General features: G+C 37.7%; 1 protein-coding gene across 1 annotated transcript; it reads left to right on the top strand.

The window, feature by feature from the left end:
- The first annotated feature begins 5,138 nt into the window (after window positions 1-5,138).
- LOC137094926 (cytochrome P450 2G1-like) lies at window positions 5,139-16,965 on the top strand. The gene is made up of 9 exons (XM_067460921.1): window positions 5,139-5,354; window positions 6,375-6,537; window positions 6,622-6,771; window positions 7,299-7,459; window positions 7,704-7,880; window positions 7,968-8,109; window positions 10,750-10,937; window positions 12,182-12,323; window positions 15,361-16,965. Exons 1-9 carry the CDS (start codon window positions 5,175-5,177, stop codon window positions 15,540-15,542), a joined length of 1,485 nt encoding a protein of 494 aa, XP_067317022.1. The 5' UTR covers window positions 5,139-5,174; the 3' UTR covers window positions 15,543-16,965.
- The last annotated feature ends 311 nt before the right edge of the window (window positions 16,966-17,276 follow it).

Genomic DNA, 17,276 nt, shown 5'->3' with positions numbered 1-17,276 from the left:
CCCTGAGGTTGCTTTCCCTCACACATGGAATATGATTGTTCCCAAAGGAACTGGGTTGTCACCTACTTTTGGGGTGGCATGAATGTACTTTACGCAGACCTCAGACTCAAATCACCAGTATTTCTACATTACTAATTACTATTGGTTTTGGGTAACATTTCATCAATACCACCCCTAAGCCTTGGAGTAATTTCTTATTTGCGTGGCTGCAACTTTACTTTTGCCAGAGAATGTTGTCTTTTGGATTATGTCCTTGAAAGCCACCTTACGTCTTGCAGCAGGAAAAGATGACATATAAAATAAGTAGGTATGGCAGTAAGCCCATAAACAAATAAATAGATAAATGTTGTGCCACATTGTCAGCTTTGTATAAAATGCAGGATATTCCTTTTTAAAGTCCTCTGATTCAGTTTACATGTTACTCATTTAGGGTGAAGGTGGTGAAGTTTCTTTATGAGTTGGGTTTTGACCGTCATTGATAAAGTTTTTGCAGTTTAATAAACCTGTTCCATGTGATTATGAGAGAACTAATATTGAAATGACATTTATAACCAAAGAACAAAAATCATGTTACATAGTGTAATCAGTAGTACTTGTCTTAGCCCCGGCCATGTATGTAAAATTCCCTGGCTAGTCACCTTCAGTTAATCCATTTATTATTATGGAACTCAGTCTATTAGCAAGGAGCCTTAAACAGACTCTCACAAAGTTTACATCAACGTCTTTACTATGCCTTGATTTGCTTTGTGAACATACAACATAGCTCTCTAAAAAGCCCAGTTTTGTCTTACATTTGGATAACGGCGTAGTGTCACTTAGGCCCATTTGACCATTTAGGTCTCCAACCAATAGTACTGATGCGATGAGGAATTCCAAAATGAGAAGCAAGATATACTGTTCCAGACAAGTCTGTAGCCAAGCCAAGGGAAGGAGGGGGAGAAGTTTAAGGGTTCAAACCATCCCTAAAAAATTTCAGGTTAAACAAAAATACCTTTTAAGTGTCCCTCCAGAACTCCAAGCAGTTTATTCACATTATCATTACCTACCTTTCCACTAATTTACATTGCAATAACAGCAATAGCCAACATAGTGGAAGTGACCAAGTTTTGACGTCGTAGACATTTAATCAATATTTTTGATGCGATGACAACGTAATCCACAGAAACTGAGGCCAGAATCGGACTCCACAGGTTAAACTCCATAAGAAAAACTTAAGTTTAGTTTTTGATGTTTTCATATCGATAACAACGATGATGATTTGTGCTTGCTTTAAAAGTTTATACTTTAATTCCTCCTAAACTATCAACTATTTCTTAATAACTATGTACCAAATTAAAGATATTTTATGTAGTTTCTAAAAATGAATGGGTCATTGATCTTTGATTTTTAGATATTCCAATTTACATATATTTGTTATTTCAAATTCTGTATCTCTTATTCTAATCAACATTTTTGTGAAATTTGAGCACAATTATTGATTGCATAATAGTTTCACTTGTGTTCTACTCATGTAATTGTCTTTAATAGTTTTTGAAATATTATTTTTTAAAAAACACCTGAAAGTAGTCACGTTGGATTGTGCATTCCTGGAATAAGAACAATCTTAGCTCTGTGTACTTTCAGCATTACATACACTGATGAAAGTAGGATGGTCCACTGGCACTGGATAGGATCTCGACCTTTGTATCCAATTCCTATCTGAGAAACTTGCAATGTTGCAATCTAACACAAGTGTTGGGCTGTGTGCCATGAGAGGAGGATGTTAGGAGAATTGTATGGTGTAACAAGAAGCCAAGTGGACTTGAGCTGATCTGCAATATCCAAAAGTTTTACAAGGTAGTTGTTTCTCTATGTAAATCCTGCTGTAATTCCAACACAACACAATCTAGCATATTTATTTATTTATTTATTTACTTAACTTATATACCGCTGTTCTCAGCCCGAAGGCGACTCACGGCGGTTCACAACCAACAAGAACAGCAGAAATTCAATGCCAGATATAAAACAGTTAACAATCCCGCGCAGCACACAATTAATAAACACTTATTACAATAACTAATCACTATCATCTCATCCACAAAAACATAATCCAGACTCGTCAACCATTTTCCATTCCTATGTTCATTATCAATTATTGCACTAACTATTCGAACGCCTGCTCAAACAACCAGGTCTTAACTTTTTTACGGAATACCATTAGAGATGGTGCTAGCCTAATGTCTGTGGGAAGGGTGTCCCACAGCCGAGGGGCCACCACCGAGAAGGCCCTATCTCTCGTCCCCGCCAACCGTGCTTGAGAAGTAGGCGGGATCGAGAGCAGGGCCTCCCCGGAAGATCTCAAAGCCCTGGTGGGTTCATAGGCAGAGATGCGGTCAGATAGGTAACTTGGGCCGGAACCGTTTAGGGCTTTAAAGGCCAATGCCAGCACTTTGAATATCTGCATTGAGGTCTAATAGATGCTCTGTATTTAAAGAACTGCATTGTAGTTTAGCATTTCATAGTGGCCTTGGATCTTCATTCCTATGATCCAAAAAACTAAGCCTTTTATCTGCAGAAACAATGAGCTGTAAATCTATATCTCCTATGTATCCAATAGCACCGTGTAAGCAAATTTGAGCAAATTTGACTTCTGTCTCACAGGCAGAGAAGTCAATATTTTTGCTTCTGCATCATTACATCCTTTCTTGCTATCAATCTTTCCTACCTTCTCATTTCATCAACTATGAAGAAGATACCACACTAGGGGTGGCTCGTGCCATGTCCCACTCCCCTGCCACTGACACGTTGTCTTTTCAATCTATCCTCACATTTAGAAGATCATTGTTCTCATCTGCTCTGAGAGCAGCATAGGATATATTCCTTATTCCTATCTTGTAAAACATTTGAAGGTGTTGCTACTTTACTAGTTGAATGTTTGACCATCGTTGACAACAGATAACTTTCACTAATAACTGATCCTTGTCAGTCATGAGTCCTGTATTTAATGGTTGTCTGCATAGCAGGATTTAGATGTCACAGTGGGAAAGCCAAGAACAATCAGGTTGTGTCACATTCCTCAGATACAGGAGAAAGCTGAATAACAACATATTTGACTGATAATACCTTTGAAGTGTTCATAGCAACATAGAATCATAGAGTTGGAAGAGACCTCTTGGGCCATCCAGTCCAACCCCATTCTGCCAAGAAGCAGGAAAATCACATTAAAAGCACCCCCGACAGATGGCCATCCAGTCTTTGCTTAAAAGCCTCCAAATAAAGAGTCTCCACCACACTCCGGGGCAGAGAGTTCCACTGCTGAACGGCTCTCACAGTCAGGAAGTTCTTCCTAGTGTTCAGGTGGAATCTCCTTTCCTGTAGTTTGAAGTCATTGTTCTGCATCCTAGTTTTTTTTTGTCATCTACCTTTTCTCTCTTATTATTCCATCAGCTATGATGAAATTATCACACAGATTCTTCCTTAGGGATCCACTCCCCGGCCCCTGTTTGGAAATTTCTACTATCAGCAACCTTCAACTCTTATCAGCAACCTTCAACTCTTATCAGCAACCTTCAACTCTTCTCAAGGTAAGTGATTGCTAGTTGGAAACATATTCTGGGCATGCAGAGATAGTGTGAAATCTAAAGAGATCTTCAAGATTCACTGAGGCATTGGACTGCCTCCTTGATTTGCATTCCTTCTCTCAGGTCCAGGCTATGTGACTGACCACATCTCCTTGTACGAACCTGCCATGAGATTTTCCGGAGACGCCCATCTCTCAGTCCCACGTCCATCTCAAGCTCAGTTGATGAGAGCAGGAGAGCAGGCCTTCCTTCTTGGTGGCAAATGCACCTCAACTCTAGAACTCCCTTCTTTCCAGGGACGCCAAAATAGCCCCCTCCCTGCTGTCCTTCTGGCAGCAGGCTAAAGCCTTTTTATTCAGACAGACTTTTAAAGAAGGTTTTAAAGACCAAGTCAGGGAGTGCTGTAGTTTTTAGTTTTTAGGCTCGGCATCATAGTTGACAAAGCAACAGCTCCCCCGTGGCCGAATCGAGCAACCTCCGGATCTGGTGGAAGATTTGATGAATGGCCTCTGTCTGTCTGTATGTCTTGTATGTCAAAAACGGCATTGAATGTTTGCTATGTATATGTGTATTGTGATCCGCCATGAGTTCCCTTCGGGCTGAGAAGGGCGGAATATAAATACTGTAAATAAATAAATAAATACATTTTTATGAATTTTAACTGTGAATTTTAATACTGTTATGTTTAATGTTTGCATATTTGTAAATTTTAAATTGTGTGGTCATACTTTTAATTCCAAATCTCTTTCATGAGAGATAAGACTCTTTCAGGAGAGATAAAATGGGGTAGAAAGAAACATAACAAGAAAAAATCTACTACTACTACTACTACTACTACTATTACAATAATAATAATAATAATAATAATAATAATAATAATAAATAAATAATTGGACAGATGCTTTCAATTTGTGAATTTACTTTTAGGCCCTTCATATTATTTTCACCTTGGATTTTCCATTATTAGGTATAGACATTGGGCCTTCTGTGTCTGTCATGGTTTCGCTGCAGCCACCCCTGCACCTCTTAAAAACCAAATTCCTGGGATGCTCAAATCTTGTTATGTACAATGATGAAGAGAACTGGTCCCTGTTATACAAAATGGTGAAGAATTTAATCAAATGCCAAAAAGAGCCCGAGGATCTGTGAAATGGCAGAAGGGAATAACAAGAAATGTCTATATATTACCAAAATAAAGGTTTACTTTTTGAATATTTTAAAGTGGTGGTTGATTGAACCCATGGACGCAGACCCTGTGGCTATGCGTGGCACTATATACAGTAAGTAACTCCTAAATTGCTTTACAGCTGATACAAAAGTTAAGACATCTAAGACCTCTTAGAATACCTGTAGGAACATATCCACAGAACAGAGTCTTCAAGGAAGAAACTATAATAGAATCATAGAGTTGGAAGACATCACAGGAGCCCATGAATCTAATAAACAGTATTGTTTCCCAGTGTCATGGACTAAGATGCAACATTTTTGCTCTGTGCAGTTATGTAACCCAGAAGGCAGTGTCCAACCAGTCCCTATAAAAGGCCATGGAGCCCCAGCCAGAAGAGACTAGTTCTACACTCTGCCGAAAGAGAAGGACAGCGGACTATCTGCACCATGGAATGGGCTGGTGTGGTCACCCTCCTCCTTGTTATCTGTGTTTCTTGCCATTTGCTCATATCTTCTAAGAGGAAACGATTGCACAAGGGAAGGCTTCCTCCGGGACCCACTCCCCTGCCCCTGATTGGGAATTTCCTGCAGATCAGGTCAGGAGAAACCTTAAAATCTCTTCTCAAGGTAGGGACATTTTTTTGAACTCTTACATTTTATGGCAAAAAAGACCTTGTAATTTGTTTAATGGTCAGAAAGGACAGTTTGTAGAAAGAAGTAAAGTCATGAAAACTGTTAGACTATTAAATTATTTGCCTTTTTCTTTCTATATATATATATATTAGAAAGAAATCTCTTATCATGGTTTGTGATTGCACCTTGAAATTTAACTTGGGCATTTTGGATGTAATAGAAAAATTATAAAGATTCACTGCGGCATTGAGTAGTCTCATTAGTTTCCTTCCATTGCCATTCTTTCTCTTGCATTGGCTATAGATTTTATGATTATCTTTATCTTTACGATTTTCCACAACTACGCTTGTAGATATTCCTGCATGTCAAGCTGCGTGATTTCTATAATGTAGATACACCATTACTCCACGATTTTTATAATGTAGATACACCCTTAGTCTATAATGTAGATGTACACCCTTAGTCCCAGCATTACGTGTGATGGAGCATTGAAGTTAGACTGTGGTGAAGATGTAAAATACATTCAGAATGGATACATTCTCCATTGGGTAGAGAAAGTGCTGCTTTCTCAAACACTTCCATGAGGAGTTTAACAAAACCTGAAAGCTTGTTTTGTTCTATACAAACTCCTGTTGCTCAAATACAATTATGTTCATTCTTCTTTAATGTCTTCCTTGAATAAATATTTCTGAATGAGGTATTTGTATAGCAGTAGCCTTCCTCCCTCATTTAGCTGCACTTGGCAAAAACAGAAAGGATTGCAATTTGTTCTGTAGTCTGTAGTTTTGACAATTTCCCCTGCCTTTCCAGAGATTTTCCATTACAGAGGGAGATATATGATCTTGAGTGCATAGTACTTTCCTTTTGGAAGTACTTGTAAAATCTATTGCAATACAATGTGAAATGAAATGTGCTCCTTGACCACAAATTCATCCACTTCAAATGACACCATTCCAAAATGTCTGCCTAATCACAATGATAGTGCCAGAAGTGAAACGTTTATTTCTCCTACAGCTGCACAAAAAATATGGCCCTGTTTTCACAGTTTATTTGGGATCACGTCCAGTTCTGGTCTTGTGTGGACATCAAGCTGTGAAGGAGGCTCTAATAGACAAGGCAGAAGAGTTCTGTGGAAGGTTTACCAAGCCTACTTTTGAGATGGTTGTTGGAGAATATGGTGAGGCACTCCTGTCGACTTTGCAAGAATGGTTAAAACTCTTTCTTCTGCTTGTCCTATGATTTCTTTCCTTTTTCCCCTCAGGTGTGTGCTTTTCCAATGGAGAACGCTGGAAGCAACTGCGCAGATTCTCCATCACCGTCTTGAAGAGTTTTGGGATGGGGAAAAAGTCTATTGAGAAGCGTATCCAAGAAGAGGCGCAAATTCTGTTGGAGGAATTTCGTAAGATGAAGGGTAAGCGAGTTGCCAGGCAGGTTGAATTCATTCTGTTGAGTGAAACTACATTGAGTCTCACTTATTCAACCTTCACTCATCCAATGTTTTGTATTACCCAATGAAATCTGCCTTCCACCCGGAATAATGTCCAGGGTGGGAGAAAGAAAGAACCCTTGTCTGTTTTGGTGCTAAATTCATAAATACAGTAATTACTACATAACTTTACTGTGTATTGAACTGCTTTTTCTGTTGATTTGTTGTAAAACATGATGTTCTGGTGTTTAATTTGTAAAATCATAATGTAATTTGACGTTTAATAGTCTTTTCCTTAATCCCTCCTTATTGTCCAACATTTTCGCTTATCCAACATTCTGCCAGCCTGTTTATGTTGGATAAACAAGACTCTACTGTAGCTTAATCCTAAAAGAAGGAATACTGCTCCCTATATCTGACATGTAATGCATGTGGTGTGCATCTCGGAACCAAAAGTGCCGTCTGTAGACTGGATCTCTGCTATTTGTTTTTGTTTTGCTGTTTTGTTGCAGGAAAACCTATAGAGCCCACCTACTTTCTTGGCTGTGCAGTCTCCAATATCATTTGCTGCATTGTGTTTGGGGAGCGCTTTGACTATGAGGATGAGGAATTCCAGACCCTTATGAGGATGATACACAATTTCTTCTGGGAAGTGAGCTCAACGTGGTCCCAGGTTACTCACTTCGTTAAAATGTTTAGCTGCTTAGAGAATTATTGGTCTTCAATATTATCCTGATGTACTTTACTTCTCATCTACTATAAGGTCATATCCAGCCCTGAAATCAGGTGCTCTTTTGATATTGAATACCTCCTTTGTTTCTAGCTCCAGAAATCCTTCCAAAGCAAACTAAAGAAATGTGACTGTTACTAGGGTGGAATTTGGAACCCCACTAAACATTGTTTCTCTCCTCATGCAGCTCTATGACATGTTTCCAACTTTTCTGAAGTACTTCCCAGGGCCCCACACCAGGGTCTGTGACATTATGTCATATTTTTCACGCTTCATTGGCAAGAGAGTGAAGAAGAACCAAGAGACCCTTGACTCTAACTTCCCACGTGACTTTATTGATTGCTTCCTCATCCAGATGGAAAAGGTACCTTGTTGGTTTCTGAAGGGGAGAGGTCAGCCAGTGGTTCACCTTGGAATCATAATGTGATTTCTTCATCTTTCCTACTTCCAGGAAAAAGGCAATCCACTTAGTGAATTTAATGATAAGAATTTGGAACAGACCATCTTTACACTTTTCTTTGCTGGAACAGAGACAGTCAGTTCAACCCTAAGATATGGCTTCCTGTTTTTGATAAAATATCCTGAAGTACAAGGTATTGTTGTATGACACAATTTGTCCCTCATGGGCAGGTTTAATCTTCATGGACTTTTTAAAACGAATTTTTATTTTTACAATACAAAAAATACATATGGTGCACACACAAAACATTTACAATTCCCACCACTAACACGAGGATTATTTTCTTTCACATATTCATTATATATATTTTTAAAGCCATTTAATTTTACATTCATAATTTCAAATTCCATTTGCTCCACCATATATTGGTACCATTTATTTACTGTCCATTTTGATTTATTTTTCCACCCTAATACTATTACTGCTTGTGCACATTCTATAATTGCTTCTTTTATTTCCCTTTTATTTCCCGTTTCCTCTCTTTTCCCTAATACCGCTATTTCCTTTGTTATGACCCACTCATTTCCTAGTATTTGATTTGACTCATTTTGTGTACTCTGCCAAAAATATTGTACATATTCACATTCCCACATCATGTGCATAAACCGCCCTTTCTGATGGCATCCATGCCAGCACTGACTACTCCCCTTTTTATAGTAGTATGCTAATTGGCAGGGTGTACGATACCATTTGTGCAATATTTTCCTCCTCGTTTCTCGTACTTTGGTATTCCTTTCCATCCCTATTGTCTCTACCCCATTTCTCATTTCTTGTTCAGAGATTTGTAACTCCATTTCCCACATACTTTTCAAATCCCGTATTGTACATCCATCAGCCTCTATTAGCATTGTATATATTTTGCTAGCCTGTGCCTTCTTTCCTTCCCCTTTTTCTCTTATTATCTTTTTCATAGGCGGTATCTTCTCTCTTAACCATATTGATATTTTCTTTTATTTTGCAATATGCACAGATTGCTCTTATCTGCTCTTCTGTACAACATCTCAGAAGTCTAAGCATGGTCTTTCCACTAGCCAAATCTGTAGCTTTAAATAATCTACCATCTTTGTAGACAATCAGGGTAGCTGGAAAAGCCCAAGTATAGCGCTGGTTCTTCTCCTCCAGGACTCTTGTAATTTCCTTCATTTGTGCTCTTTTATCCAATGTCTCTGATGATAGATCCAGGAGAGGCCAGACCTTTTTACCTGCCAAGGTAAGGTTTTTTATTTTCCAAAGCTGATTATACATCCTCTCCTTCATTGCCTCCCTTGTAAATTGGATCAAAATGTCTTTGGGTTTTTTCCTACCTCCGTAGAAAAACACTCTTTCTATATTGACCTTCATGGACTTGATTATTGGTTGTTTCTATGAATCTTTAGTTTCTCCAGGGCAACTCCATGATTAAACTCTGCCAGAAATTGAATTGTACTGGAAGACACAGAGATTCCTACATAGAATGCTTTTTTAGGAATGTCTAGGTTCTCCAGGATAATTTGATGTTCAACTTCTGGTCAAATTCATGGTTAAATTTCATCCTACCTCCACTTTTTCACATACATTTGAATATAGTCAGCCTTCTGTCTTCATGTGTTCTACAACAATGTATTTAGTAAATTATAGCTTTATAGTATGGTATATACTTGAAAACCAGCTGAGCTTTTTGGTCTGAAAAATCCTCCCTCGTCTTATAATGGGGTCAAGCTGGGCAGCAGTATCATTTACTTTTTTTTGTCATGTCATGAGCGACTTGAGAAACTGCAAGTGTGAGAGAATTACCGCAGCCATTGCTTGCAGTATATGATGTATTTCTCTCCCCCCATCCCTTAACAGTGTGCTTTCTTTTCCAAAACCTCATTCACTCCTTCATTTGTCCTCCCAGGCCGGAGTTGCCTATTTTGCAAACTCTTTTTTTGCAAGAACCGTTGGAGTTAAAAGAGAGGGAAGGAAGGAAAGGAGATATATTTCATTTTCTCCTTGTTGTATGGCTTTTGTAATGAAATATCTAATTATAATATAAATTTTGAATATGTTTATTAATGTTAGTATATGGTAAGTGCAGACCAGCCTTAGCTATAGTTACTTGATTGATGCGTTGCCATAGTAACAAAGCCTGCAATAGAAATGAATCAATTTCAGCAGAGTTAGGGGTTGAGCTAACTGCCAACAAGAGTGCACATTTTAAAATGTTAGCCAGTCTTTAGACAGGTTTGCTAAATGAAAGGTTAGTTCTGGCAATGTTAGAGCTGGACCAAGGAATTTAAGTCTTTAGCCAGGCGAGCAAAAGGAAGGTTGGTTCTAGGTGTGTTAGAACTGGATCTTCAGCCTTGATATTTGGAGTGCTAAATGAATCAGTCCTGAATTAGAAAATAAGCGTGTGAGCTAAGGAAAAGAAATTCCCAATATTATTATATTGTGACTTCAGTGGCAGAGCTGAACTAGATAAAAGGAGAAACTGTGCTTAAGTGTCAGTCAGTGGGACTGAGGAGAAAAGTGTTATTTGAGTAATAAATTCACAGTTAACTTATTGTTAAGGCGAAGAAACTACAAGGTTAAAGTTACCCAGTCAGGAGACTGAGAAAGGACTATATATTTAAAGTGAAGGAAGTTACAAAACCACAATCAGGCCATGCAGGCTGTTGGTTAGGATATGATGTTGATGTTCCTACATGAATGCGCAGAGATTTCATACCTCTCTTTAGTCATGTTAGTAGTAAAATCTCATTTGCCTTTGAGAGTCAGAAACCCAAGGAGTTAATTCTATGTATATATTTAACAGCAAAAGTGTATGAGGAAATAGATCGAGTGATTGGCCATAATCGCATCCCAAACAATGAAGACCGGAGACAGATGCCATATACGGATGCTGTCATCCATGAAGTACAGAGAGTGAGTGATCTCGGACCTATGAGTGTGGCCCACATGGTTACTTGTGACACTGAATTCAGAGGATACTTCATCCCTAAGGTACAGTCATGGAGTAACCAGGAAAGATAAAGGGAGACCAGTTAACTTGAAACTGAAAGCAGTAGTCAACATCACACCTTCCAATGTTTTATGGGAGGAAAATGGGATACATGCAGCCCAAGCAACATCAGAGTGTGGCCAAGATGTCCAAAGATGATTAAAGTTTGCAGTAATTGAAGTAAGCTGATTGGGAAGATAGTAGTGAAACTGGGGGATTTTAAAAGCAAACAAATGTGTAGATGACTGTGTCTTAGCACAGGATGAGTACTTGATTTTGAACCTGATCATCTGAAACCCAACTGTTACCAGGAAGAACAATTGGGTTACTGGAACTCAGAAACAGGAAATCCAACTGTCCAGTACATCTTGCAAAAAGGGACATGACTGGCCATTGAGTATGTTACAGAGTTCATGGTTAATGTGTTTTGCTGAGCCATGAAGTTAGAGAGAGAGAAGGCAAGAATCCCTGCTCTCAGTGGGACATCCATTCTGCTTTCTTTTTCTGATTGGTTCTGGCAAGACTAATGGGGAGAAACCTGTGCATCCACAGCTGCTCTTCTCATGTGGCAGCAGGATTCAGCCACCACGTGCCCCATTATTGCCACACTAATCTTCTCCCTCTGACCCATCCTATTTCTGGGAGGGGGGGTGGTGGCTTCTGGGATGTCAGAATCCCCCGAAAATGGTATTGTGCACACCCTACAGTATATACCAGTCTAGAACACTATTATCTACTTCCAAAGGTGGGAATTCTGTTCCATGGCAGTTATGGTGGTGTCAAACTGCATTGATGCACCCATTATGGGATCATGAATGTTTGTGATGTTAGCCCAGGACTTGTTACAATGCTGTTAACCTTGAATCCAATGAATAAGTGAAGAGGCAATCGAATCAAGGTAGTCTGAAATGTTCTGTCATTTTCTCATGGGCTACTTGAATGAGACTCTTGAGAATGCAGAGGTTGCCGTGAACACAGTTTAAGTTTCTGCTGCTATTTTTGAATCATTGTAGTTCTAACCCTCATCCTTTTTTTGTAGGACAGTTAGGTTGCTTACTTATCTATTTTGTTTTTTTTTATTGTCTAAACCTTTGACCGAACACAGATAAACCCGACTGTTTATAGCATTTAAATAGGACAATTAAATGGCTCTCATGCACCATGAGTGGATAGAAACATGATGCTCTCTTCTGGGACTGCATTTTTGCCATTCTGAGTTCATAAATCTTTTCCCTCCCTTTCTCAGGGAATGGAGGTTTGTCCCCTGCTCAGCACTGTTTTGCATGACCCCACAATGTTTAAAAGCCCCAATGTTTTCAACCCAGAGAACTTCTTGGATGAGAATGGATGCTTCAAGAAGAATGATGCCTTTGTGCCATTCTCCGCAGGTAGAATATTATATTCTTGCTTGATAGTTGGTTTGTTTAATATATGTGTAAGGGTTATGGTCCTTCTCATATACTCTGTGGGTTGCATTCCAAGATTTTAAAGCATTAGTTGCCCATTTCATCTGCCTCCTTGGGCAGTGCTTGATTTCTGTTCTATGTATTTAAAGATGTATTTCATAGAAATACATTTTAATATATATATTTTATTAAAATACATTTTAATGTGTGTATCTATAGAAATTTTACATTGTTAAGGAGGATGAAAAGAGAAAAGGGAGTAAAAATTGGTAAACAGGAATTTAAAGCAGGAAGGCCATAACCTACGAGTAGGCTGGCACATTTGGTATGAAAGAGAGAAAGAAGAGAAGAATTTTGACAATCATTTTGGACTATCTTCATTACTAAGAATATGGGAGATATATAAGAGGAATTTTTTACTCAAAAACGCCGCTATGGCTTTCCCCAATTGAAGCAAATCAAAGAAGACTTTTGGGATGGTCAAAATGGCCAACCTACAAGGATCTCTTGACAAAAGACTTAACGACATTGAAAACCCATGAAGAGTTAAAACAATTTTTTTTTAATTTTTATACCATTTTCTTTTACAGTGAAAGAGGGAGAACAATTATTGTGATAGAAAGTTGTGAAGTTTAGACAGACCGTGGGGGATAAAATAAAGGGTAGGCGGGGTAAGAGAGGTAGGGAGGGGCCCAGAAGTAGAATAGAAGGGATAAAGGGGAGGTAGGAATGGGTGGAGAATGGGATGGGGGTCAGACAAATGTGTGCATCACTTCCGTTCAGTCCGCAGAGGAGTGATTATCTCGTTGTATTGTTCCTTTTTCCTGTTCCTTGCTGTCCTTGCTCTTCTTACCCATCGACTTTTAAGTGTCCAGTTTGAATTTGCTTTTCAAATATTCTTCCATGTCCTTCCAGCTTATTTGTTTGGTCTTACTGAGTTCTTCTATTTGACTTGATAATCTGTCACAAATTCTGAAATCTGTTATTTTCTTTATCCAATCTTCATTAGTTGGAATCTCTTTACTTTTCCATTTCTGGGCTATCAATATTTTGGCTGCCGACGATAAATAAAACAATTTTTTTTCTTCATTTTTCTTCAGACCTAAATCTGTTATGTTCAATAAATAATATTCAGGTTTGAGCTCAAACTTTGTTTTAATAATGTTTTGTGTATGTAAATGAACCGTCGTCCAAAATTTTTTAATAGAGTTAAAACGAAAATTTACAAGCATCACATGGTTGCATTATTTACAAATTAATATCACAATCAGGATAAGAAATTAGGATTTAACAGTAAGGAAGAATTTTGGGACAAAATTTTAAAAATGGAAAAAAGTGTATAACAAAATTTATGACAAATTATTAGAGTGGTCTATAGAAGGAGAGGTAATTAAAATTGTATGATTGAAATGGGCGGAGAATTTAAAAAGATCAATACTGCTAGCAGACTTGGAAATAATGTGGAACAAAAAACTAAATTATACATATGCAGCAGATCTAAAGGAAAATTGGTTGAAAATGTTCCACCAGTGATAAATTACACCGAAAAAACTAAGTCTAATGTAAAAAAAAAATAAAAATCTAAGAACTGCTGGAAGTGTAATGACCGCGAGAGGCATTTCTATCATTTGTGGTGGACTTGTAGGGAAGCTCAGAAATACTGGGAATTAATACATGAAGAGTGTCAATAGATTTTTTTTAAATCCCCCCAAAAACAGAATACTACTTATTAGGAGTAATTGATACAGATTTAAAATTAAACGAAGACATCCTCTTTATGTATATGACAACAGCCGCCAAGATTATCTATGCGTAACTCTGGAAACAGAGGGAAATACCAGACTTAGACCAGTAGATAAATAAAATAAGAGAGATAAAAGACATGGACAAACTAACCTTTTTATTAAAGAAAAATTCAGGTAACCTGATTAAACAAACAAACTGGTCACAAGTGGAGGAATACAAAAAAATGAGAAAAAGAAAGAACCATTAAGAGAAATATCACAAGAATGGACAAAAGGGGAGGGGGGGGGTCAATGCTTAAGTTTTCTTTTTTATATATACTTTTTTGCTATCTACAATATAGAAGATCACTGCCTGAACAAATTTAAAAGCACAAAGGATGGAAGTCACTAATTCTTTTTATTTTTCATCTATCTATATCTATATCTATATCTATCTATCTATCTATCTATCTATCTATCTATCTATCTATCTATCTATAGATATATATTCTTTCCCCCCTCGCTCTCTCTCCCCCCCCCTACTTTTTCTTAACAAAATTGTTCTCCCACTTTACTTGGAACACCAAACCATTTTCCCCTGCCCTTAATACTTTAAATAAAATAAAAAATATTTCAAAAAAGAAAAAAAGAAAAAAAGAAATTTTACATTGTTTATATCTTTATGCTGTAATTCCGCCTCGAGTCACAAGGGGGAGGCTAAACAATATAATCATCATCTTCATCCTCATCCTCATCATCATCTCTACTTGAGCAATCCGCACTGTTTGCAATAGGCCCGTGTATTATGAGAGTTCCATTCCAGGATCTTCATGAAATGTGCTTTTTTGGGGTATAATATGGAATCCTTGTTTTCCTACATGAAATGAATAATGTCCTGGACTTCTGGCTGAAGCACATTCTGAATTCGGGACTTCTTGATACCTGGGTAGGGAAAAGGTCATGGTGACCAGGGATGGTTGGACTCCTAGGAAACATTAGTGCGTTCCCTCGCTATACAGAAAGATTCTTGTCTAATGCAGGGGTCATGTAAAATTCCATAATTTGGGCCTCCAAACTTGACATTGACTTATACAAGAGATTGACTTGTACTTGAGTGTATATGGTAGATATGACCCAATGAGATTATTGGTTGGAAAAGGAAAGTCCATAAAAAGCCAAAGACACTATGAACAAGGTAAGGGGACATGGAATAGGCTACATCTCAGGAGTCATCTGATCAGAAAAGCTGGATGTGTCTCTCATCACCTCCCGACAAATTATTCTTTTTCTTTCAGGGAAACGGATATGTCTGGGTGAATCACTGGCTCGCATGGAGCTTTTCCTCTTCTTCACCACCATCCTGCAGAGTTTCCAGTTGAAGCCCCTTGTGCCCCCAGAAGACCTTGACCCAACCCCGCTGGAGAATGGCTTTCTTAATATCCCACCCTTTTATCATCTCTCCTTCATCCCACGCTGACTCAAAGATCCTTTTCTTCTTCAGCTTGGGGCTGCTGTATAATCTGAATTCTCAAACTCCATAGGGAGATGGAAGGGCAATTATTCTTCTCACTGACTCTGCCACACAGAGGTGATTTAAAATTAATGGCAGCAACATCAACAACCACCTATGGTTTCCATATTTCAATCCCGGATTAGGTCTTGTTGTACTGGGGAACTAGTGAAATCCCAGCTGGGTAACAGGGATACTTTTGACTCATTCCAGCAATTTCTATCTCCTGAAAAATCCTAAGAGATTGAGGTCTTTTGAATATGTATAGTTAATTGATTATGAAGTACTAAGGATGCCTTACTTTTGTCAGAGAATATTGTCTTTGGATTCTGTACTTGGAAGCCACTTTAGGTCTTGCTGCAGGAAAGGATAACATATACAATAAGTAGGTATGGCAGTAAGCACATAAACAAATAAATAGATAAATAAATATTGTGCCACATTGTCAGTTTTGTATAAATTCCTTTTTAAAGTCCTCTGATCCAGTTTACATGTTACTCATTTAGGGTGAAGGTGGTGAAGTTTCTTTATGAGTTGGGTTTTGACCGTCATTGATAAAGTTTTTGCAGTTTAATAAACCTGTTCCATGTGATTATGGGAGAACTAATATTGAAATTACATTTATAACCGAAGAACAAAAATCATGTTACATAGTGTAATCAGTAGTACTTGTCGTAGCCCCGGCCATGTATGTAAAATTCCCTGACTAGTCACCTTCAGTTAATCCATTTATTATTATGGAACTCAGTCTATTAGCAAGGAGCCTTAAACAGACTCTCACAAAGTTTACATCAACGTCTTTACTATGCCTTGATTTGCTTTGTGAACATACAACATAGCTCTCTAAAAAGCCCAGTTTTGTCTTACATTTGGATAACGGCGTAGTGTCACTTAGGCCCATTTGAGCATTCAGGTCTCCAACCAATAGTACTGATGCGATGAGGAATTCCAAAATGAGAAGCAAGATATACTGTTCCAGACAAGTCTGTAGCCAAGCCAAGGGAAGGAGGGGGAGAAGTTTAAGGGTTCAAACCATCCCTAAAAAATTTCAGGTTAAACAAAAATACCTTTTAAGTGTCCCTCCAGAACTCCAAGCAGTTTATTCACATTATCATTACCTACCTTTCCACTAATTTACATTGCAATAACAGCAATGGCCAACATAGTGGAAGTGACCAAGTTTTGACGTTGTGGACATTTAATCAATTTTTTTTATGTGATGACAATGTAATCCACTGAAACTGGGGCCAGAATTAGACTCCACAGGTTAAACTCCATAAGAAAAACTTAAGTTTAATTTTTGATGTTTTCATATCGATAACAACGATGATAATTTGTGCTTGCTTTAAAAGTTTATACTTTAATTCCTCCTAAACTATCAACTATTTTTAATAACTATGTACCAAATTAAAGATATTTTATGTAGTTTCTAAAAATGTGATAATATGAATGGGTCATTGATCTTGATTTTTAGATATTTCAATTTATATATATTTGTTATTTTAAATGCTGTATCTCTTATTCATTTTTTTGGTGAAATTTCAACACAATTACTGATTGTATTATGTTGCTTCGTTTGCTTTTTATCAATGTAATTTTCTTTAATAGTTTTTGAAATATTATTTTAAAAAATATCTCAATGTAGTCACTCTGGATTGTTCATTTCTGTAAATAAGAACAATCTTAACTCTATGTACTTTA

This window comes from Anolis sagrei, chromosome X (assembly GCF_037176765.1).
Source record: "Anolis sagrei isolate rAnoSag1 chromosome X, rAnoSag1.mat, whole genome shotgun sequence".
NCBI lineage: Eukaryota > Metazoa > Chordata > Lepidosauria > Squamata > Dactyloidae > Anolis > Anolis sagrei.
This window is presented reverse-complemented; position numbering and strand designations above follow the sequence as displayed.